The sequence below is a fragment of the Hypanus sabinus genome, chromosome 6, assembly GCF_030144855.1.
Source record: "Hypanus sabinus isolate sHypSab1 chromosome 6, sHypSab1.hap1, whole genome shotgun sequence".
Lineage (NCBI taxonomy): Eukaryota > Metazoa > Chordata > Chondrichthyes > Myliobatiformes > Dasyatidae > Hypanus > Hypanus sabinus.
In genome coordinates, this window is record NC_082711.1 from 15,844,915 (window position 1) to 15,870,556 (window position 25,642).

Genomic DNA, 25,642 nt, shown 5'->3' on the forward strand with positions numbered 1-25,642 from the left:
CAATATCCTTCAGCATTAAAGATGGAAAGCCAAAATGGTATAACATTTCAGACGGTTGAAGAAGCAAACGTTTGCCGCTGTCAATCTCATTGCGAGCTCAGACGAGATTACACAGTAGAACAAACCATTCTGAAATGGAGGGAGCAAAAAACAGATATAGTTGGGTTGACCCACAAAAGAATTATTAGAATATCAATATAGATGAAATTTTAATGAAACGTTTATTCGGTGTAGCTGACGTCGGTCACTGTACAGGAAAGTAGGGAAAATGACGCCCAAAACTTTTCTCACAAAGATCTATTTTTCCGACATGCAGCCCCTTTCATCGAGATCTGTCACCCTAATGCGCAAATGTCACCCATCTATTTTGGATTTTCGGCTGAGTAAAGCAAAGTACGTCAACGGTTCAGCATTCGGGACAGACCGGGGTATAAGGCTAAATCGAAAACTACAGCAGGGGACTGGGGGATAAGTCCCAGCCACTAACTTCCACCAACTTGCATCCGATCTTTCGAGTTTTATTTTTGGACAAAGTGCTTGGACTCACAATCTTATGCACCCCGCTGCGCGGCTTCTGTTTTTGCTATTTATGATCGCGATTTCCAGAGTTTTGAAACAAGGTAATTGCTTATTTTCATACAGCTACTGATCGTTTAACAACTTAGTAACAAAGCATTGGAACTGGAAGGTTTTAATTCAGCAACAGAAAAAGAATGAACGTGAAGTTCTTAAATATAAACTTTAAAGCTAGCAGCCACACACAGTAGTCTATGTTGCTGTTAATAGTACGACGCACTTAATGTCAGCGATCGGTTCTACAAATGGACATATATGAGAGATAAGCGGGAACAGCTGCATCTATTCTGGGAGGTTGCTGGGAGGCTGGTGATTGGCGACTTTCCTTCGACCTCAAATGAAATAGCATTCTGAATTATCCTAGTAGGACAAGTTCCTGTGACCTTCGAAGCCTAAGTGTGTTCCCCCCACCCCCATTCTCCGCTAAAGATCGAAGATGGATTTTGGTGGGGCCCCCCGGTTTTTAAGCCGGCCAAAGACCTTTGCAGTGACGGCCGGCAAGGATGCGACGCTCTCTTGTCGGATCATTGGCAACCCAGTGCCGTTGGTGGTCTGGGAGAAGGACAACATGCCGATCAGGTCGGAGGGAAGATTCAAAATGGTGGAGGACGGCGACCTGTACAAGCTGACCATCTACGAGCTGTGCAGCGCGGACAACGGCCAGTACATCTGCAGGGCCAACAACCCTGTGGGAGAAGCTTACGCGGCGGTGACCCTTCAGGTCGGCGCCCACCCTCAGGTCGCCAGCGCCCAGTGCGCACCTTACTTCGTGCTGAAACCCAGCTCGCTGCGGGTCTGCCTGGGGGACGACGCCAGCTTCTGCTGCCAGGTCCAGGGGAACCCGTTACCGACGGTCCATTGGGAGAGAGACGGCAAGGCCCTAGGCGGCGGTCCGGTCGACGACGCCAACAATCGGTACGTGGTGGAGGCCGCGGGCGGCACCCTGAGGATCCGCTGTGTCAGGCTTTCTGATGGCGGCTCCTTCACCTGCAGAGGCCTCAACGAGCTGGGCGAGTGCCAGGCAATAGCCGCCCTGGTTGTCCTCTCGTCAGGCGACAGCCCCACCCAGGGTACAGCGCCGACATTGCTGTCGCACCTGCAGCAAAAGCGAGAACAGGCCCGGGCCTCGGACTCCGCCTTTATTACCGACGCCTCCTTCTTGTCTCAAACCGGACTCTCCTACGGGCGGCTGCTCGCGCGCGAGTACGACACGGCGGGAAGCCAGAGCCTCGCGCGCGGCGGGCCTTGGACGCCGCTCGCGACCAGTCGGACCCGCACGTGCACCGTCACCGAAGGCAAACACGCCAAGTTGAGCTGCCACGTGACGGGCAAGCCCAGGCCCGAAATTATCTGGAAAAAGGACGAAGAGGTCATCAACCCCGGCCGCAGGCACGTTATCTTCGACGACGACGAGGACAACTTCGTGCTGAGGATCCTCTTCTGCAAACAGAGCGACAACGGGCGCTACACCTGTACGGCCTCCAACTTGGCCGGGCAGACCTACAGCTCGGTACTAGTCATCGTCAAAGGTAACCCCACTTATCTTTACTGCTTTTACTTTTGTGTTTGGGTCTTGCCAACTGGCGACACTCTGGTGTAAGTGTGAATGGAAATTGAACTTGCACATGCGGAGGACCCCCCCCCCCCCCCCAAACATTAATGTGAAGATGACCAGAGATGATTTAAAATCATACCTGTTGGATATTCTCGGTAGTTCAAGTAGCATTTGTAGAGGAAGAAAAGTAGTGAAGATTTTGGTTTAAATCTTTCCATCAGAAATGCCAAATAACTAAAATGTTACTGTGATGAAGGACAAGGAATGATTAGAAGATTATTTTGCTACTTTTGAGTAATATTGTTCAGAATATTACCTAATGTGCAGATGTGGAGAGGATATTACCAATAGCTAACTCCACCAACAAGAGTCAACAGTGTGGTCTCACTACTTTCTGCCAGTATAATAATTAATGAATTGAACAAACAATCTGTAGTCCTGTTTTGATCAAGAAACATAAACTGTAACCCAAGCAATATACACAAAATGCTGGAGGAAATCAGCAGGTTAGGCAGCATGTATAGAAATAAACAGTTGACATTTCGGACTGAGACCCTTCTTCAGGACTGAAAAGGAAGGGGGAATTTGTCAGAATAAAAAGGTAGTGGGGAGAGGAATCTGATAGGAGATGAGAGTGGACCATAAGAAAAAGGGAAGGAGGAGGGGACCCAGGGAGAAGTAATAGGCAGGTGAGAAGAAATGAAAGTTCAGAGTGGGGAATGGTGGGGTGTGAAATTTGTTCACTGGAAGGAGATATCAATATTCATGCCATCAAGTTGGATGGTACCCAGACAGAATATGAAGTGTTGCTTCTCCACACTGAGAGTGGCCTCATCTTAGCACAGAAAGAGGCCATGGATCGACATGTTGGAATGAGAAAGGAAATTAAAATAATTGGCCACCAGAAAGTCCCACTTCTGGTGGGTGGTGCAGAGGTGCTCGATGAAGTGGTCCACCAATTTTCGATGGTCTCACCAATGCAGAGGAGGCTGCATTGGGAGTTCTGCACACAGTGGACGAGCCCAGTAGAATAGCAGGTGTGGTGTTGCCTCACCTGGAAGGACTGTTTGGAGATGAGGGAGGATGTATGTGGGAAAGTGTGGTACTTGAGCTGTGCTGGGAGGGAGATTAGTTGGGAGGGAAGAGTGGACAAGGGAGTCACGGAGGGAGCGATCCCTGTAGAAGGCGGAGAGGGATGCGGGAGTAAAGATACGTTTAGTGGTGGGATCCTTTTGGGGATGGCGGAAGTTGCTGATGATGTGTTGGATGATGCAGAGGTTGATGGAGTAGTAGGTAAGACAAGGAATTCTTATCATTGCTAAGGTGATGGGAAGATGGTGTGAGTGCAGATGTTTGGGAAATGGAAGTGATGTGGGTGAGGGCAGCATCAATGGTGCAGAAGGGAAACCCCATTCTTTGAAGAAAGAGGACATCTCAGATGTTCTGGAATGGAAAGCAGCAACCTGGGAACAGATGCGGCAGATGCAAAGAAACTCGGAGAAGGAAGTAGCATTTTTACAGGAATAGGCAGGTTTCTAAAACATGTTGGTTGATAGTTTGTCTCCAGACAGGAAGATCAAGAAGGGGAAGGGAGGTGTCAGAATTGGGCTGAATGAATTTAAGGGCAGGGTGGAAGTTAGAGACAAAATTGATAAAATTGACAATCTCAGCATGGGTGCATGGGGCAGCACAAATGCAGTCGTCAATGTAGCTGTGGAACAACTTAGGAGTATAATGAGAAAGGCTTCAGACATAGACAGTTCTACATAGTCAACAAAGAGGCAGGCACATCTAGGGCTCATGTGAGTGCCCATGGCTACTCCTTGGGTTTGGCGAAAGTGGAGAAGCCAGTGAAAAAATTGTTCAGGCTGAGGACCAGTTCTACCAGATGGAGGACAGTGGTGGTGGAGAGGGATTGTTTGGTTCTTTTGTCAAGAAAGAAGCAGAGGGGTTTGAGGCCTTCTTGATGGAGGGTGGAACTGTATAGGGACTGAATATGGTGAAGATGAAGCACACAGGGCCAGGGAGTTCAAAGTTACTGAGAAAAACAAGGGCATGAAAAGTGTTGCATATGTAGGTGGGGAGCAGGGACTGAACCAATGGGGATAGAGTGAAATTGAGTTAAGTTCGGTGAACTTACATACTTCTGGAATTAAAAGGGTGGCATCAGTCAGGGTATAGGTGAGATAACATCTGGATTGTTGTGTATAATAATTGGTTTCTTTAGGTATAGCAATGGTTGGAAACAACTTGAAGAGAAAGTTTGCCAGACGTATACCTGGGGTGAAGAAATTGTCCTGGAAGAGGTTGGACAGTCTAGGATTTTCAAAGACTGAAAGGGGTTTTGATGGAAACATATCTGATTTTGATGGTTCTTGACTGGATGGAGGAGGAGAGCATATTTCCACTGGTAGGAGAATGAGGTCAAAGTTTAAAAATGTGGGGTTTTCGTTTAAGATGGATGAAGTGAGATTTTTTTTCTCAAAGGAGATTATGATTGATTGGAAGACTCAGAAGTAGATGAATTCTTGATCAGTTATCTGAGTAAGCGGAAATGTAGAGTTGAAATGAATTATTAAATAAGTGATGAGTCTCTAAATGGCAGGGCATTCTTGAGGGGACAAGTGGGCTGCTTTTTCTCCTAACATTTGTGTATGTACCTAGTGACCCAGAAAACCCAGATTGTTATAAAAATCTAAGTGGTTCACATGCTTTCTTATCTACACCTTTACTTAGTCTAGCCCACACCAATGTGGTTGACTTTTAACTGTCCTCAAGGGTAATTCGGAATGGGCATAAAATGATGATGTTGATGAGATGTCCAGATCCTGTAATTGAACTAATAAAATGGACAAACGAAAAGGACGAGAAAGGCTCATTTTGGCCCATCAGTTGTTTCCTGTTGGTGCCTCATGCATCCACTCCCTTAAATAATCTAGAAGAAAAGGGAGAAAAAATATTGTGGCAATCTAGAAGAAAAAGTGTGAAAATTACCTTCTTTAACCTCACCATTGACCCTTAAAATAATGAAATAAATCATTTGCTAGTTGCAATAACTTGTGTATGAAAACACCTGGAGATTGTAATAACCTCAGTAATATTATTGTATTATTGACTTACATCCTTCTCATACATGAGGAGTAAAAATCTTCATGTTACGTCTCCGTCTGAATGTGCAATCATAGTAATTTATAAATAAATAGAAATGTCAATGTAATATAGAAATACAGTCAAATCAGCATGAGTTAATCAGTCTGATGGCCTGGTGGAAGAAGCGGTCCTGGCTTTTACGCTGTGATACCGTTTCCCAGATGGTAGCGGCTGGAATAGATTGTGATTAGGGTGACCTTGGTCCCCAATGATCCTTTGGGCCCTATTTACACACCTGTCTTTGTAAATGTCCTGAATCACGGGAAGTTCACAACTACAGATGTGCTGGGCTGCAGAATCCTGTGATTAAGGAAGATACAGTTCCCATACCAGCCAGTGATGCAGCCAGTCAGGATGCTCTTAATTGTGCCTCTGTAGGAAGTTCTTAGGATTTGTGGGCCCGTATCTAATTTCCTTAACCATCTGAGGTGAAAAAGGTGCCGTTGTGCCTTTGTTATCACACAGTTGGTGTGTACAGATCACATAGGATCCTCAGTTTGATGTGGATGCCGAGGAACTTAAAGCTTTTATTCTCTCAACTCCAGATCCATTGATGTCAATAGGGGTTAGCCTGTCTCCATTCCTCTTGCAATTCACAACCAGCTACTTTGTTTTTGCAAATTTAGGGAGATGATGTCTTTCTTCCCTATAGGCCACCTCATTATTGTTTGAGATTAGGCCAATCGATGTAATATTGTTGGCAAATTTAATTAGCAGATTAGAGCTGTGTGTGGTGACATAGTCATGAGTATACAGGGAGTAAAGGAAGGCAGGGTGGAAGTTGGAGCAAAGTTAATGAAGTTGATGAGCAGAGCATAGATGCAAGAAACAGCACCAATGGAGTCATTGACACAGCGTAGAAACAGTTGGGGAGCAATGCCAATGTAGGCTTTGGCTGACTATTGTTTTATGTTCTTTTGGAGAATCTACTCAAAACTTGTGCAAATTGTTCCATTTAGAGGCTGACCAAACCTATTAAAATCAGAAAGCAATAGCACTTATGGAAGTCAGTCAGTCAGTCAAAAATGACTATAGAATGATAAACTAGTCAATATCTTGGGCCAGCCACCATTCCTTAGAATTGGGGATAAAATGGAAGGTTAACAATTTTCAAAGCAGAGTTTAGGGGAGGGCTGAGGTACAAGACAAAAGCCTATACTCAGGTAAGTTAAGGCAGATCAGGTGCTCAGGAGCATGAGTACTGATTGCTAGCAAGGCATTTTATTAGTTTTTTTAATACATTTTCTACATAACTACAGATAAAAAAAAAAACCCAGATCAAAATGAAGGACATTGATACAGTGCAAAAATAAGCATACAATAACAATATGATACAAAGAAAGATAATTGAAAAAGCACCCAAATTGAAGACAAGTAAAATTAGTATCCTCCCCAAACCCCACAACACAAAAAAAACTCCAGACCAACCACAACACAATATAGAGAATATAAATCAGGACAATCAAACCCCCAAACTGAATACACTTAGCAACAGAAGATAATAATGCCTACTACCAAAAGAAAAAGGAGCTGAAAGCAAGGGACCGAAAAAAAACCCTTAGTTAAGAGGAAAGTTATGAAAGTACTCAATAAAAGGTCCCCAGACCTTATGGAACTTTAAATCCGAATTAAGAACTGAATAATGAATTTTTTTCAAGGTCCAAGCAGGCCATAATATCGTTAAGCCATTGAGCATGTGTGGGCAGGGCAACATCTCTCCATCTAAGGAGGATTAAACGTCTAGCCAGGAGAGAGGCAAAAGATAATATTCGACACTTAGTCAAACTCAGACGTAAATCTGTCTCACCCCAGAAACCGAACAAAGCAATTAAAGGGTTTGGTTCTAGGTGGTGATTCAGAATATACGATAACGTTATGAAGACACCTTTCCAAAATTTCTCCAAGCTAGGACAAAACCAGTACATATGAATGAGAGAGGCCTCGCCCCTTTTGCATTTATCACAAAGTGGACTAACGTTAGGGTAAAATTGAGATAATTTAGATTTAGACATATGGGCTCTATGAACAATCTTAAGCTGTAAAAGGCAATGGCGAGCACAAAGAGAGGTTGAATTAACCGATTTGAGAATCGAGTCCCAAGTCTCATCAGATAAGGAGGTATTTAAATCCTGCTCCCATGCCATTTTAATTTTATTCACAGGGGCACATCGTAAGGCTGCTAATTTATCTCGAATAATTGATATTAAACCTTTACCTACTGGATTAATGGAAAGAAATAAGTCCATAACATTTTTCTCGGGCATTACAGGGAAGTTAGGAATTAAAGGAACAATAAAGTGTCTAATTTGGAGATATCTAAAAAAATGAGCGTTGGACAGATTGAACTTAGCAGAGAGCTGTTGAAAAGAAACGAAGCAATTATCAATAAAAAGATCTTCAAAATGTCTAATGCCCTTCCTATACCAATCATGGAATGCTGAGTCATATGTAGTAGGTAAAAAAAAAGGTGATTATGTACGACAGGGCTGGAGACGGAAAAACCATGGAAACCATAAAATTTCCTAAACTGAGCCCAAATACGCAAAGTGTGTCTAACAAGAGGATTAACTATTAATCTGGACAAACTACTAGGGAGTACAGAGCCAAGAAGTGCAGAGATAGATAATTCTTTAGTGGAGCTCAACTCCATTGCCACCCACTTAGGGCACTTGGGTTGGCCATGGAAAAAAGACCAAAAGGTAGCACAACGTATATTGGCTGCCCAATAATATAAATGAAAGTTAGGTAAAGCCATGCCACCCTCTTTTTTAGGTTTTTGGAGATGGATTTTATTAATTCTAGAGCGCTTATTCTTCTACAGATATGACAAAATAATAGGGTCTAAGGAATCAAAAAAAGATTTAGGAATAAAAATTGGGATTGATTGAAATAAGTATAAAAGTTTAGGGAGAACATACATTTTAACAACATTAATATGACCTACCAAAGACATAGATAGAGGTGACCATTGTACTAGACTCTGTTTTATAGTATATGAAAGATTGGCAAAATTTTCACGAAAGAGATCTTTAAACTTCCTTATGACTGTAATCCCAGGATAGGTAAATTGATTATGGACTACTTTAAAAGGGAGATCACAAAATGTTAATTCTTGTGCTTCTTTATTAATTGGGAAAAGTTCGCTCTTGTGTAAATTAAGTTTATAGTTAGAGAACTGGCTAAACTGGTCAAGAAGTGAAAACATTGGAGGTAAGGATGTAGACGGATTTGAGAGAAAGAGTAATAAGTCATCAGCATAAAGAGAAACTTTATGCTCAACACCCCGTCTCCAAATCCCGGTCAATTCCCGGTCAATGCTATCGCCAAAGGTTCCATAGCCAAATCAAAGAGAAAGGGACTTAAAGGGCATCCCTGACAGGTGCCACGTTTGAGGCTAAATAACTGGGATTTCTGAAAATTAGTTAATACAGAGGCTGTAGGACACAAATACAGCAATTTGATCCAAGAGATAAAACTTTGACCAAAGTCAAATTTTTCTAAAACTGCAAAAAGGTAGTTCCACTCTATACGATCAAATGCTTTCTCCGCATCGAGGGAAATAACACATTCAGGAATCCCAGTTGGAGGTGAATATAAAATATTAAATAAATGCCGAATGTTAAAAAAAGGGAGACGGTTTTTAATAAAACCAGTTTGGTCATCAGAGATAATAGAGGGAATAACAGTTTCTAATCTATAAGCCAAAACTTTAGCCATGATTTTAACATCAACATTGAGCAAAGAAATCGGCCTATACGAGGAACACTCTGTTGGGTCTTTACCCTTTTTTAATAAAAGGATAATAGATGCCTCATTAAAAGAGGGTGGCAATTTGCTGTAATTAAACGAGTCAAATAATACTGAGAGTAACTGAGGAGAAAGAAGTGAAGAGAATGATTTACAAAATTCTACGGGGAACCCATCAGGTCCAGGAGATTTCCCTGAGGACAATGCAGAAATTGCAAAAGATATTTCTTCTGATGATATAGGCGCATTAAGTTTGGCTTTAAAATCAGATGAAAGCGAAGGAATATTCAGATTATTTAAAAAATGATCAACAGAGATATTGTCATTCAAAAATTCAGAGGAATAAGGTGGAGAATAGAAATTTTTAAATGCGTCATTATTTTTTAAGTGATCCGATGTAAAGTCTCCGTTCTCCTTCCGGATCTTTGTAATATGTTGTTTGGCTTTGGAACGCCTCAGCTGATTGGCTAGAAATTTGCAAGGCATTTTAAAGAAATTGAATGAGAAAGAGACATAAGCGATCATTCCAAGAAGTTATAATGTACCTCAATGGAAAAAATGATCTGATTATTCTTGTTTACATTGGACCTCATTATGGCAGTAGAGGAAGATGGGTCGGAATGGAAGTGGGATTGAAAATTAAACTGTCATGTGACAAGAAACAGAATAATACCTGTGGTCTGAGTTCAGATGGCTTGCAAACCAATTCTTCAAAGCCAGTATTTACTTTCTTCAGTATAGAGGTAGCCACATTGTGAACACTAACAATTAATATCTTGCTTCTGTAACATTCTGTAACACTGCAAATACTACTGTCACATTGATATTAAATCATGATATCTCCGCATTGAATTGTATCAGCTTGCTGATCTATATGCCAAAGACACTGGAGAATAATGGTTAGGATATTTCTCAATGCCTTCTAGGAAAATACCTTGCTTCATTATTTTGCTTGGAGCAAAATGTATTTGTGAGATTTGTACATAAGATTAAAGTTTGAAGCCACTAAAGTTGATCATGGTATTTTCACATGATTTCAAAATGTCTTCTTTGTTTAACTTTAGTATCACAAAGTGCATGTATGGGCCTCCTGTGCAATTTCAACTAAGATGTGCTATTTTCCATCTGAGTAAATCGGTTATAGAAACTTGAATTGATTCTGTTCAAGCTGGCCCAGGCCCTTACTTCTTGTGCCCATATCCTGCTCTTTTTCCATTGTCACAGTTTCCATTTGATGTCCAGTAATCCAGTTGACCTCAATGTTCAGTTATTACCGTTGTCCAGTGAGTCAGAGCGATGCTTGTGAGATCTCAGCCAGCAGCATATCCTAAAGCTATGATCCTGATTGGCCTGATAGCTTTTGGAAGCTCACTAATGTTAAAGGTTTTTAAAATTACTTTTAAATATTTCTGATAAACTGGAACATTCAAAAGCAAGTCAACAGATCTGAATAATTTGGCAATTTAAAATAAAAAGCAGCTACTTAATAGAGCTTGATTTTCTCAAAATAGATTAACAATGTAAAAATAAAATGAAAAATGAATAAATAACTTTCAATTAAATTTTTATCAAGGCGACAACCCAATTCAAATGAATGGGTCATGCTTTTAGCACCTGCCTTTGGGTCAGAACATTTGCACTACACCACTGGATTCACTTGGTGAGTCCATCTGTGGGATGTCAGAACTTCTGGTATCTGATGTCCAGCTTGTGTCTGATGTGCAGGTGTAGAAGTCAGAAACAAGTAGATTCATGAGCAATCATTGCTGTTTCTACAGAAACAGGGTTCAGAGATCATTACGTTTTGCAGCACGGTGGAAAAATTATTAAATTTTAAAATTCTTACATTTCACTTTCTAAAGAAACAGGTAAATTGTATGTTTGCTTTGTGTATCTAGGATTGTGTGTATAGGGGTAATTTAAAGTAAGATCCATCATAAAAGTTTGAATGGTTTAATGCTGCAAAAATAAAAGAAAAATATTTCATGACCTTGAACTACCCATTTTTCAATTATTAAAGTTACTTAATACTGTTCACTATTATTGTTAAAGATTATTTCCCACATGTCTTATGTTTTTCCATTCTATTTATATTTTAGTCTGTGATGACACTTTACTTCCATGAATGCCTGAGATATTTGGCAAGCTAATGGATTCTATCAGTAATATTTCATATCCATTGTCATAATGGATTTTTAAAATAGTTTCCAATAGAAATATGTTGTCAGTTAAATTCTATATCCATTAATAAATTTGTGCTAAGAAGATTATTAACACTCTGTGGCGACCCACTTTCTACGCAGGCAAACCAGCTCACAAAATGGCGAGCGTGTTGGCAGAGAGGCCAGCCCCAAAATGGCGCTGGGCCTTCTTTTTCACCAGAGAAAGCCCGCATGCAGGAAGAGACTTTTGTAATGCACCTCTGACATCATTTCTGCCCGGAGAGGGCGGGAATGGAACTGCGTAAAAGCCAGCAGCGTGAAGTTTTGAATAAACTAGTCTGGAGTGCAGCTTACAGACTGCGTGTCGTTATTTCTAGCCCTATGTGTAGCACATCGCTATGTTGGTGACCCCAACAGTCCAAACGGGATTTGGACCAAAGATGATCGACACTTCATCTGTTCACGCAGTTTCAGTAAAACTGCCAACTTTTTGGATGCTGCGACCACGCGTGTGGTTTGACTAAGCAGAAGCCCAGTTCCAGATTTGGCAGATATCCTCTGATTCCACGCATTACTATTAGGTAGTGAGCTCCCTTGACCAGGAGACAGCTGCCCAGGTTGAGGATTTCATACAGTCACCCCCCGGAAGAAGGCAAATATGCAGCATTCAAAGCGCTGCTCATAGGGACCTTTGGCCTCTCACGGCGTGAGCGAGGTGCCCGCTTGCTGCACCTGGACGGTTTGGGAGACAGGCTGCTGTCAGCATTAATGAACAAGATGCTGGCCCTGGTTGAAGGACACAAGCCCTGCCTCATGTTTGAGCAACTAGAGTTCCTAGAGCAACTGCCCAAGGACATACATATGCTACAGGCCGACACAGATTTCAGTGACCCCCCCCAGAAGGTGGCAGCCCGGGAAGACATGCTGTGGAAAGCCAAGAGGGAGAGCGGGATGTCCATCGGACAGATTACCAAGCCACGCGCCCAACAGCAGGCCAAACCAGGCCCGGCAATGGAGCGCACACAACCCAGAGGCAGGAGTGAGGAGGTCAATGAACAGTGGTGTTTTTACCACAAGCAGTGGGGGCACAGAAGCCCACTGTTGTCACCCCGCCCTGCAAGTTCCCGGAAAATGGCAGGGCCAGCTGCCGTTAATGGCTTTGGTGGCTGACCACCAGGACAGCATCTTGTACGTCTGGGATAAACAGTCGGGACGCCGCTTCTTGCTTGACACCAGAGTGGAAATCAGCGTCTTATCCCCGATAGGGTATGATGCCTACAATAGGGAGCCGGGACCCACCCTGAGGGCCGCAAATGGCAGCACGATATGGACCTACGGCACCCACACAGTACAGCTGCGGTTCGGCGCCAGTTGGTTCACGTGGGACTTCACATTGGCTGCTGTGGCCCAACCACTCCTGGGGATGGACTTCTTGTGAGCTCACAGCCTGCTGGTTGACTTGCAAGGGAAAATACTGGTCCAAGCCAAGACTTTCCAGACGTTCTCCCTGGGTGAAGCCAAGTTGCCGGCCCCACACCTGGAATCCGTCATGCTGTCTGACAACAAATTCACCAGAATCCTGGCAGACTTTCCATCGGTTCTGGCACCGCAGTTCACAGCAGCGAGACTCCCAGACACGGAGTACAGCACCACATTCCGACCCAGGGACCACCCCTCCACACCTGCACACGAAGGCTCCCCCCGGTCAAGCTCCACCTCGTGAAGGAGGAGTTCAAGAGGATGGAGGAATTGGGGATCTTACAGTGGTCCGACAGCCCATGGGCCTCCCCCCTGCACATGGTGCCCAAAGCAGCCGGGGGCTGGAGACCATGCGGTGACTACCGCAGACTGAACGAAGCTACAACTCCAGACTGCTACTCCATGCCGCACATATAGGACTCTGCAGTAAACCTGCACGGGGCAAGCATCTTTTCCCAAAGTAGACCTCGTCCAGGGAAACCATCAAATCTCGGCACACCCTGAAGACATCCCCAAAACAGCACTCATCACCCTGTTCGAATTCCTCCGAATGCCATTCAGCCTGAAGAATGCCGCACAGACTTTCCAGCAGCTAATGGATGCGGTGGAACACGACCTGGACTTTGCGTTCATCTATTTGGATGACATCCTCATAGCCAGCAGTAGTCGTCAGGAGCATCTGTCCCTTCCAGAATCTTTATCGACAGCTATTTTAATAGTATTGCCAAAAAAAGATAGAGATCTTTTAAAGCCAACATCATACAGACCTATTTCTTTGTTGAACACGGACTATAAAATAATAGCAAAGATCTTATCTAATAGATTATCTAAATACTTAACAAAATTAATACATATGGACCAAACAGGATTTATCAAAAATAGACAATCGGCAGATAATGTAACTTGGTTATTTAGCATAATTCATCTGGCACAAAAGAGGGAGGAAATGAGTGTGGCAGTTGCTTTGGATGCAGAAAAAGCATTTGATAGATTGGAATGGGATTTTTTATTTAAGGTATTGGAAAATATGGATTAGGAGTATCTTTTATAAAATGGATTAAAACCTTAAATACTAATCCCAAAGCTAAAGTAGTGACAAATGGCCAAATCTCAACATCATTTCGGTTAATAAGGTCAACTAGACAAGGTTGTCCATTATCACCTGCTTTATTTGTGTTGGTGATAGAACCATTAGCTGAATTAATTAGAACTGACTCAGATATTATGGGTTTCAGAGTTAATCAGGAGGAATATAAGATTAATTTATTTGCTGACGATGTTCTGCTTTATCTAACTAATCCATTGTATTTGTTGCGTAAATTATCTTCTAGATTGGAAGAATATGGGAAAATATCAGGGTACAAAATAAATTGGGATAAAAGTGAAATTCTACCCCTTACTAAAGGAGACTATAGTCAATGTTGATCAATAACTCAATTTAGATGGCCGAAAAATGGTATAAAGTATTTGGGTATAAGAATTGATAATGATATAACAAATTTATATAAATTAAATTATTTGCCATTATTGGAAATAAAATTCAAGAGGATCTTGATAAATGGATGATGTTACCAATAACATTAGTAGGTAGAGTCAATGCTGTAAAAATGAATATATTCCTTAGCTTACAATATTTATTCCAAATACTACCAATACAATTACCGCAGAAGTTTTTTCAAGAGTTAAATAAATGTGTGAGGAAGTTCCTTTGGAAAGGTAAGATGTCAAGAATATCGTTGGAAAAATTGACATGGAAATTTGACCTAGGAGGGTTACAATTACCAAATTTTAAGAAATATTACAAAGCAAATCAACATAAATTTATTGCATTTTTTTTTATGAAGATATACCGGCATGGATTAGAATAGAATTAGATAAAATAGGAGAAAATATACCAGAAGATTTTATATTAAAACATTTGATTGATTTATGGAATAGATAAATGTTGATGATGAGATAAAGAAATCTTTATTAGCAAAGAGACCATTGATTCAAAATAAACTTATTCCTTTCACAATGGATAATCAACTTTTTTATAACTGGTTTCAAAAATTGATTAGATATATAGGAGACTGTTTTGAAGGAGGTGTATTAATGTCATTTGACCAATTAAAGAATAAATATAAAATATCAAATAACATTCTTTTCTGTTATTTCCAATTAAGGGCTTATAGAAGAGATAAACTGGGTCAAACAATGTTACTGCTGAAACCTAATGAAATAGAAACTTTAATTCATAAAGGAAAAATTAAAAAAGTTATTTCTTGTATGTATAGTTTGATTCAAAAACAGGCAATTAAAGAATTCTTAAGTCAAGACAAAAATGGGAAATTGATTTGAATATTAAAATTGATGAAACAAGTTGGTCAAGACTATGCCTTGACAGTATGACAAATACAACAAATGTCTGACAATATAATTTTTTTACATCAATTATATATTACACAAAAAATAAACAGATTAAACACAGATTTATCTGATCAATGAATTGGTACTTTCTTACACTCTACTTGGTCCTGTTTTAAAATTCAACCTTTTTGGACAAATTTAGTTTTATTGGAACACAACTTCCACACAACCCAATATAATTCTTACTAGGTGATATTGAAGGGATAAAACTGAAACCCAAATTGAACAAATATCAGAAAGAATTCATAAAAATTGCATTGGCAGTAGCCAAAAAGGCTATTGCAGTTACTTGGAAATCGGATTTATACTTAAGTATAGGTCGTTGGAAGAATGAAATTTTCAGCTGCATTCCACTTGAAAAAATTACTTATAATTTAAGAAATATGACATATTTCTGAAAATTTGGCACCTTTATTTACAAAAGATAGGATTAAATATATAGGTGCTCCGAAGATAAAATTATTGGTCATCTGGGGAAAGAAATAAATATATATATTAAAGTTATTTTGAACTCCATGGAGCATGTAGGGATCTTCCGATATCCAGGCACTCTTTCTTTCTTTCTTTTTTCTTTTTTTCCCCTCTTTTTCATATATATAGGGATATGTTAGTGGGGAGGGGGGAGGGCTGATATATTATTTCTTTCTATTCTGTAACCTATTTGAAAATTCAATACAAAAAAATTTAAAAAGGAGCATCTGACCCACCTCCGCCAGCTCTACTCCAGCCTGAATGATTTTGGCCTCACGATCAACCCGGCCAAATGCCAGTTAAGACTCGACACCATTGACTTCCTGGGCCACAGGATTACTAGGGATGGGACAACACCTCTGCCCGCCAAGGTAGACGTGATCCATCACTTTGCCTGGCCCAACACAGTCAAAAGCCTGCAGGAATTCGGTGATATGGTGAACTTCTACCATCGCTTCCTCCCCTCATGTGCCTTTTGTTCACCCTGATGTTGGGTAAAGGCAAGGACATTACTTGGGATGAGGAGGCCAGGGCTGCTTTCATTAAAGCCAAGGAAACCTTGGCAGATGCCGCGATGCTGGTGCACTCCAGAATGGACTTTCCAACTGCCCTCACAGTGGATGCATCCAACACAGCAGTCGGTGGGGTGCTGGAGCAACTCATTGAGGGGTGCTGGCAACCCCTGGTGCTCTTCAGCAGGCCCATGTGAACTTGGCTCAGCTGGTCGAGGTTCAGGCACCGCGGTGCAGAGGCAGACTGCCCAAACAGAGTCTGATCCAGACTGTGGATATTGGGGGGGGTGTATCGCCAGTTCTGGGGGGGGGGGTTATGTGGCGACCCACTTTCTACTCGGGCGAACCGGCTCACAAAATGGTGCACACGTCGGTAGAGAGGCCAGCCCCAAAATGGCACTGGACCACCTTCTTCACCAGCAAGGGGAGAAAGCCCGCACACGGGAAGAGACTTTTGTAATGCACCTCTGACGTCATTTCTGCCCAGAGAGGGCGGGAATGGAACTGTGTAAAAGCCAGTGCAGCAAAGTTTGAATAAACTAGTCTGGAGTGCAGCTTACAGACTGTATGTCGTTATTTCTAGCTCTGTGTGTAGCATGTCACTACAACTTCTTACTTATGTAGTTAATTTCTTTCTAATGACAAAGAACATGGACAGTACAGGCCCTTTGGCCCATGTTGTGCCAACCTCTATAAACTACTCCACGATCAAATAATTAACCTTCTCTCCTACACAGCCTATGATCTTTTTTTAAAAATAATTGAACTGATATAAAGTACCTGCAATTAATTGTGACATTTCAGATGCAATGCATTGGACCTTCTGTTCATGTGAATTTATTTTAAATGCATTACTTTTAATCTTTTAGTAAAGGTAGACTGAACGCTTGTTTTATGATTTCTTTTCAAAATTTTCTGGGGTAAAATCTGAGTATCAGAGGACTTGGAGAGATTAGGAGAATGAACAAAGAAGGGACAGATGGAACACAGTGTAGTGAAGTGCATAGTCATGCACTTTGGTAGAGGGAATAAAGGCATTGACTATTTTCTAAATTGGGATTAAATTCAGAAACTGGAGGTGCAAAGGAACTTGGGAGTCCTTGTGCAAGACTCCCTAAAGGTTAATTTACAGGTTGAATGGGTAGTAAGGAGGGCAAATGCAATGTTAGCATTCATTTTGAGAGCACTAGAATAAAAGACCATAATACACAGGAGCAGAATTAGGATGTTTGGCCCACTGAGTCTGCTCCACCATTTCATTATGGCATATCCAATTTTCCTCTCAGCCCCAATCTCCTGACTTCCCACCGTATCTCTTCGTGCCCTGACCAATCAAGAATCTATCAACCTCTGCCTTAAATATACATCAAGACTTGGCCTCGACAGCTGCCTGTGGCAACAAATTCCACAAATCCACCATCCTCTGGCAAAAGAAGTTCCTCCTCACCTCTGTGCTAAAAGGACGCCCCTCAATTTTGATGGTGTACTGCTGGTCGTAGACTCTCCCACCACAGAAAACATCTCTTCTGCATCCACTGTATAAGTCAATAGGTTTCAATTAGGTCACCCTTCATTCTTCTGAATTCTAGTGAATACAGACCCAGAGCCATCAAGCGCTCTTCATATCATAAGCTATTCAGTCTAGAATCATTTCATGAACCTCCTTTGAATCCTCTTCAGATTCAGCACAAACTTTCTAACATAAGGCACCCAAAACTATTCCCAGTTCTTTCAGTGAGGCCTCACCAGTGCTTCGTAAAGTCTCAACATTACATCCTTGCTTCTATATTCTAGACGCTTGAATTGAATGCCAACATCACATTGCCTTCCTTACCACAGACTCAACCTGCAAAGTAACCTATAGGGAATTCTGCACAAGGACTCCCAAGTCCCTTTGCACCTCAGATTTTTGAATTTTCTCTTCTCTTAGAAAATAGCCTACCCTTTTATTTCTTCTACCAAAGTGCATGACCATACATTCCATTTGCCACTTTGCCCATTCTCCTAATCTGTCTAAGTACTTCTGTAGCTTCTCTACTTAGTCAAAACTATCTGTCCCTCTACCATCTTCATATTGTCTGCAAAGAAACAGTCCCAGCACAGACCCCTGTGGAACACCACTAGTCACCGGCAGCCAGCTAGCCTTTATTCCCGCTCTTTGCTTCCTGCCAGTCAGCCACTGCTTTATCCATGCTAGAATCTTTCCTGTAATACCATGGGCCTGTAACTTGTTAAGCAGCCTTATCAAAGGATTTCTGGAAATCCAAGTATGCAACTTTTTGAAAAGTGGAGTACCGTTTGCAATTTTCCAGTCTTCCAGAACCATTCCAGAATCTAGTGATGCTTGAAAGGTCATTACGAATGCCTCTACAATTACTTCAGCCATCTCTTTCAGAACACTGAGGTGTACACCATCTGGTCCAGGTGACTTATCTGCCTTCAGACCTTTCAGTTTCCCAAGAACCTTCTCTCTAATAATGGTAACTTCACACACTTCATGATCTCTGACATCTGGAACTTCCATTATACTGCTAGTGTCTTACACGGTGAAGACTGATGCAAAATCTTTATTCAGTTCATCTGCCATTTCCTTGACCCCATTATATTAAAGCAAGGGATGTACTGCTGAGGCATTGGTCAGACCACTTTTGGAGTATTGTATGCAGTTTTGGGCTCCAATACTATAAAGGATATGTGGGCATTGGAGATGGGCCAGAGGAGGTTTACGAGAATTGTCCTGGAAATGAAAAGGTTAATGTGTGAGGAGCATTTGCTGGCTTTGGGCCTGTGTTTACTGTGGTTTGGAAAAATGAGGGGGGATCTCATTGAAACCTACTGATTACTGGAAAGCCCAGCTGGAGTGCACTCATAGAGAAGATGTTTTTAATAGTGAGAGAGTCTGGGACCAGAGTGCATAGCCACAGGATAGAAGGATGTCCCTTTAGAATGGAGGTAAGGAGGCATTTATTCAGCCAATGGGTGGTGAATGTGGAGAATTCATTGCTTTAAATGGCTGTGGAGGCCAAGTTATTAGGAGAGTTTAATAGTTCTTGTCTAGTAAGGATGTCAAAGGTTATGGGGAAAAGGCAGGAGAGTGCAGTTGGAAGGGATGATCAATTAGCCATGAAGGAATAGTGGAGTAGACTTGATGAGTGAAATGACCTAATTTTGGTCCTATGTCTTATGGTCTTAGGATGCATATTGGTGATATTCATTCTCGGAACTTGAAGCTGTAAACTTCATTGAGGGAAAGGTTGTTGTAATGTTACCCTATCACTAAGCTATCTATCTCTTTCCTGTACTCCGACTCATTGTTATTTGAAATTGGGCCCTCAATGACGGTGATCTCATCTACAAACTTGTCAATAGAGTTGGAGCAGAATCTGACCATGCAGTCATGAATGCTTAGTGAGTAGAGTAGGCAGCTGAGGATGTAAACCAGTGAGTCACCACTGTTGAGAGTAATCCTTGGTGAGTTTTAATAGCTAAATGGGAGTGGAGCCACGGAGAGTTTGATGGGTGGGGACAAGCCCCAGCTGAGTTTAAAGGTAGTGTGGAAGCAGAACCCAATGAGTCAGCTGCCAAACCATTGGGAATACCAGTTATTCAGATAACAGATTATTGAGGCCTTCCTGTACATCCATTCCAAGGTACTACATGAGACAGAGAGAAACTTATTTCCATTATGTTTCTGCCATGCAACATCTATACTGGAGTTCACTTCCTGACCCCTCTCAGAAGCTGCAAGTTGAGCAATGTTGATCAGCACACTGAGTTCTTATCACAGAGCCTTAGCGTTCCTGTCACTGCTAAACTGTAATGATTTTGGAACCTCCCACTCCCCCTCCCCCCCCCCTCCCCGCCACACCACAGCCCAACACTTCACATTTAAAGTGACCATAAAATCTCTTTATGGTCTCTTTCTTTTTATTTCTACAACTTGTTGTAGCCAAGCAAACCCATTCTCTGACAAACTGGTTATCTCTCAGTGATTTATTATACATGTCTCCATATTTCCTTGCAATAGAGGGAGGCTATTCAGCCTGCCAAGCTCACAGCACAATCCTTTTCCCCTGCTTGAATATGGAAGATAGAACAGTACACAGGAACAAGACCTTTGATCTACAACATCTGTGCCATGCACGATGTCAATATAAAATAATAACTTCTCTTTGAAGATGATGTGTAGACCTCTGGTCCATGCATATTTATGTGCCTGTCTAAAAGTCTCTTGAATACCCATAGACAGGGAGCTATGCAGGCAGACCTGAGGTGTGCCTATGCTGATGGTCACTAAGGAGGAGAGAATGTGGTCTCCCAGTGAGGAAGTTAAGGATCCAGTTGCAGAGGGAGGCCCAGGTCTTGGAGCTTGATGATAGATTTAAGGTATGATGATAAATGCTGAGCTGTAATGAATTAATAGTCTTTGCTCCCATGTGCTCCCATTGTCCAGAGCAAAGTGGAGAGCCAGTGAGATAAATCTATTGAGATAGTTATATTAAAGTGGGCTTAGGTCCTTACTGAGGCAGTAGTTGATTTAAGCCATTAACAACCTCTTGAAGTATTCCATTACAGTGGGTGTATGTTAGCGCTACTGGACAGAGTAACTGAAGCAGGTCACCCTGCTCTCCTTGTGCTCTGGTGCAATTGATGCCATCTTGAAGCGGATGGGAACCTTGGACCACAGAAGTGAGAGGTTGAAGATGTCCATGAACACTACAATCAATGCAGGTTGTTAGTTCTCAACCTGATATACCATCAGGGGCTCACAGTTTATGAGGGTTCACCTTCTAGAAGGATATCTTGATATCAAGCAGTCTAGATCTCTCAACGTTCTTTGCTTTTTAAAAAAAAAACTTGCTTGTCAAATCTTAATTAAATTTTTCCACTAGCATTTTAAATCTGTACCCTCAAGTGTTTGACATTTTGCACCCTCGGAAAAAGATTACCTGCTTACCTATCTTGCCTTTTATAATTTTTATATATTTCTATCAGGGCACCCCTCACTCTCTGGCACTCAATAGAAAACAACCCAACTGCCAACTGCTTCTTATAGCGAATACCTTATAATTCAGGGAACATCCTGGTGACTTGCTTCTGTACCTTCTCCAGAGCTTTCATATGCTTATATGTAATATGGTGTATGTAGTATGGTAACCAGAACTGCACACAATACTCTAAATGTGACTTAAGCAAAGTTTTATATAGCTACAGCATAGCTTGCCAAATTTTATACACAATTTCCTGACCAATAAAGGCCGTGCAGCTTCTTTACCACCTTATCTACCCACATCTAGATGTATAAGCAACAGGTTCTTTTGAGGTTGAGTGTGGACAAAGGGAAGATCAGAATATCCAGATGTTTGTGTTTCCTATAGAAATAAGAAAGACTGTCAATGTGCTTAGTGATTCAGAGAACAAGAACTAACTATTTAGAGAATCAAGAGAGGATTAGTGGGTGGGTTCTGTAGGTAATCGTGTGGAAGGAAGCAATTGGTTTGGAAAAGCGGGGGATGGAAAATGAGAGTAGCTAGTTTGAAGATCTGGAAGGGTGAAGGGATTTGGGGCCAAGTCTTAGACCAGTAAGAAGGTAAATTTCTCAGATCAGGAAGTTAGGTAATGGATGTAGATGGTGTTGTTTTAGTGTTGGATTAAAAGTTGTCCAAAGGTGGTTAAGACAGTTTAGTTGTTTTGCAGATTTGGTATTTTATTGAATAAGCTATTTTTGTCTTGAGATTGACCAATAATGGATTCATTCAGAACAATGTCATCTAAGTTCCCTCAGAGTGCTCCATAAGAGCACTGAATGTGAAATAATATAATCCAAAACCCCTCTGATGTGGAAGAAGCATCAAAGCCACAGCCTATCTGGGGGAAGCAACAGTGGTATAGAGTCTGGCCCTGTAGCTCAAAAGGGTAGGGAAAGGAAGAGGAAGGCAGTAGTAATAGGGGACTCGATAGTTAGGGGGTCAGTTAGGCAATTCTGTGGACGTGATCAGGAGACCCCGGATGGTAGTTTGCCTCCCTGGTGCCAGGATTTGGGATGTTTCTGTTTGCGTCCAAGATATCCTGAAGTGGGGGGGTGAGGAGACAGAGGTCGTGGTACATATAGGTACCAATGACATAGGTAGGAAAAGGGAAGAGAACCTGAAAGGAGAATATAAGGAGTTAGGAAGGCAGTTGAGAAGGATTGCAAAGGAAGTAATCTCAGGATTACTGCCTGTGCCACGCGACAGTGAGAGTAGGAATGGAATGAGGTGGAGGATAAATGTGTGGCTGAGGGATTGGAGCAGGGGGCAGGGATTCAAGTTTCTGGATCATTGGGACCTCTTTTGGGGCAAGTGTGACCTATACAAAAAGGATGGGTTACACTTGAATCCTAGGGGGACCAATATCCTGGTGGGAAGGGTTAATAGATCTGTTAGGGAGGGTTTAAATTAATTTGGCAGGGGGATGGGAACCGGAATGATGGAGTGGAAGAGAGGGAAAACAGAAATAGATCTAAGGTAGTGAGCAGTAAGGATGTCGGGAAGGACAGGCAGGTGAGGAAAAAATTTGCAGCCATTGGGATGAGTTGCAGTGCAATCAATGCAAAAAGTACCAAATACTGGACTTAAGGTGTTATACTTAAATGCACGCAGCATAAGGAATAAGGTGAATGATCTTGTTGTACAGTTACAGATTGGCAGGTATGATATTGTGGCCATCACTGAGATGTGGCTAAAGGATGCATGTCTCTGGGAGCTGAATGTCCAAGGATACACAGTGTATCGGAAGGATAGGCGGGTAGGTAGACGGGGTGGCATGGCTTTAATGGTAAGAAATGATATTAAATCATTAGAAAGAGTTGACATAGGATCGGAAGGTACAGAATCTTTATGGGTTGAGCTAAGAAATCGCAGGGGTAAATGGACCCTGATGGCAGTTATCGAAAGGGCTCCAAACAGCTGCAGTGATGTGGACTACAAATTACAACAGGAAATAGAAAAGGCTTGCCAGAAAGGCAGTGTTATGATAATTGTGGGGGATTTTAACATTTGAGTGGATTGGGGAAAATCAGGTCAGCACTGGATCTCAAGATGGAGAATTTGTAGAATGTCTATGAGATGGCTTTTTAGAACAGCTTGTTGTTGAGCCCACTAGTGGATCGGCTGTACTTTTCCAAGTATATAAAGAGTAAAAGACAGGTGAGAGTAGATATAGGACCGACAGAAAATGATGTTGGAGAAATTGTAATGGGAGATAAGGAGATGGCAGAGGAACTGAATGAGTATTTTGCATCAGTCTTCACTGAGGAAGACATCAGCAATATACCGGACATTCAAGGGAGTCAGGGAAGAGAACTATGCGCAGTCACAATTACGACAGAGACTCAGGAAGTTGAATAGTCTAAGGGTAGATAAATCTCCTGGACCAGATGGAATGCACCCTCATGTTCTGAAGGAAGTAGCAGTGGAGATTACGGAGGCATTAGCAAAGATCTTTCAAAAGTTGATAGATTCTGGCCTGATTCCAGAGTACTGGAAGATTGTAAATGTCACTCTGCTATTTAAGAAGGGGGCAGAAGCAAAAAAGAAATTATAGACCTGTTAGCTTGACATCAGTGGTTGGGAAGTTGTTGGAGTCGATTGTCAAGGATGAGGTTATGGAGTACCTGGAGGCATATGACAAGATAGGCAGAACTCAGCATTGTTTCCTTAAAGGAAAATCCTGCCTGACAAACCAAGTGCAATTTTTTGAGGAAATTACAAGTAGGCTAGACAACAGAGATGCAGTGGATGTTGTGTATTTGGATTTTCAGAAGGCCTTTGACAAAGTGCCGCACATGAGGCTGCTAAACTAGATAAGAGCCCATGGAATTAAGGGAAAGTTACATATGTGGATAGAGTGTTGGCTGATTGGCAGGAAGCAGAGAGTGGGAATAAAGGGATCCCATTCTGGTTGGCTGCCGGTTACCAGTGGTGTTCCACAGGGGTCCGTGTTGGGGCCGCTTCTTTTTACGTTGTATATCAACGGTTTGGATTATGGAATAGATGGCTTTGTGGCTAAGTTTACTGATGATACAAAGATAGGTGGAGGGGCTGGTAGTGCTGAGGAAACAAAGAGTCTGCAGAGAGACTTGGGTAGATTGGGAGAATGGGCAAAGAAGTGGCAAATGAATTACAATGTCAGAAATTATACAGTCATGCACTTTGGTAGAAGAAAGAAAGGGCAGACTATTATTTAAATGGGGAGAGAATTCAATGTTCTGAGATGCAACAGGACTTGGGAGTCCTTGTGCAGGATACCCTTAAGGTACCTTTAGGTTGAGTCGCTGATGAAGAAGGCAAATGCAATGTTGGCATTCATTTCTAGAGGAATAGAGTATAGGAGCAGGGATGTGATGTTAAGGCTCTATAAGGCACTGGTAAGACCTCACTTGGAATACTGTGTGCAGTTTTGGGCTCCTTATTTAAGAAAGGATGTGCTGATATCGGAGAGGGTTCAGAGAAGATTCACTAGAATGTTTCCGGGAATGAGAGGGTTAACATATGAGGAACGTTTGACCGCTCTTGGACTGTACTCCTTGGAGTTTAGAAGAATGAGGGGGGACCTAATAGAAACATTTCAAATGTTGAAAGGTATGGACAGAGTGGATGTGGCAAAGTTGTTTCCCATGGTGGGGGAGTCTAGTACGAGAGGACATGACTTGAGGATTGCAGGGCGCCCATTCAAAACAGAGATGCGAAAATTTTTTTTAGCCAGATGGTGGTGAATCTGTGGAATTTGTTGCCGCGGGCAGCAGTGGAGGCCAAGTCATTGGGTGTATTTAAGACAGAGATTGATAGGTATCTGACTAGCTAAGGCATCAAAGGTTATGGTGAGAAGGCGGGGTAGTGGGACTAAAGGGGAGATTGGATCAGCTCATGATGAAATGGCGGAGCAGACTTGATTGGCTGAATGGCAGACTTCTGCTCTTTTGTCTTAAGGTCTTATAATACATGCCACAAGATGCCTGGTTAGATTTTTTGAGTGATCTGGAGTCAGAGTCATAGAAAAGAACAGCACAGAAACAGGCCCTACACCCCATCTAGTTCAAGCTGAACCATTTAAAATGTCTGCTCCCATTGACTTGCATCGGGACCATACCCCTCCATACCCCTACCAGCATGCACCAGTTGTGCTAGCAGCTCATTCCATACTCTTACAACCTTCTGAAGTTTCCTCCCATGTTCCTCTGAACCATTTCACCTTTCACCCTTAACACGTGAGAGATACCATAATTCTTTGGGAAAAATTATTTTCATTTAGATCATGCTGATAAAGGCAATTATGTGTCCTTGATCAGAAACGTTGGTCCTGTATCTGTTTCTTCAAACTTATCTTGCTCAATTCTTCCATGAACATAATCTGTCCATTTGAAATTACACTTTTCATCAATAACTGTTACTTTTGTCTGATCCTATTCTGACAAAATTTCATTGAACTGAAATGATAGCAGTTACTAACCTTATAGATGCTGTGTAATCTTCAGGATATCTCTTGCATCTGCACAACTTTCTACTTCTATTTCAGTTCAGCGGCAGCAACTGGGTTTGATT

At 41.9% G+C, this 25,642-nt stretch overlaps 1 protein-coding gene across 1 annotated transcript in view; it reads left to right on the forward strand.

The window, feature by feature from the left end:
* Nucleotides 1-268: 268 nt before the first annotated feature.
* obscnb (obscurin, cytoskeletal calmodulin and titin-interacting RhoGEF b) overlaps nt 269-25,642 on the forward strand; it is a 533,110-nt gene continuing 507,736 nt past the window's right edge. The window contains 1 exon segment of the mRNA XM_059971780.1: nt 269-2,105. Coding sequence (XP_059827763.1) covers nt 1,013-2,105 — 1,093 coding nt within the window. The 5' untranslated portion in view covers nt 269-1,012.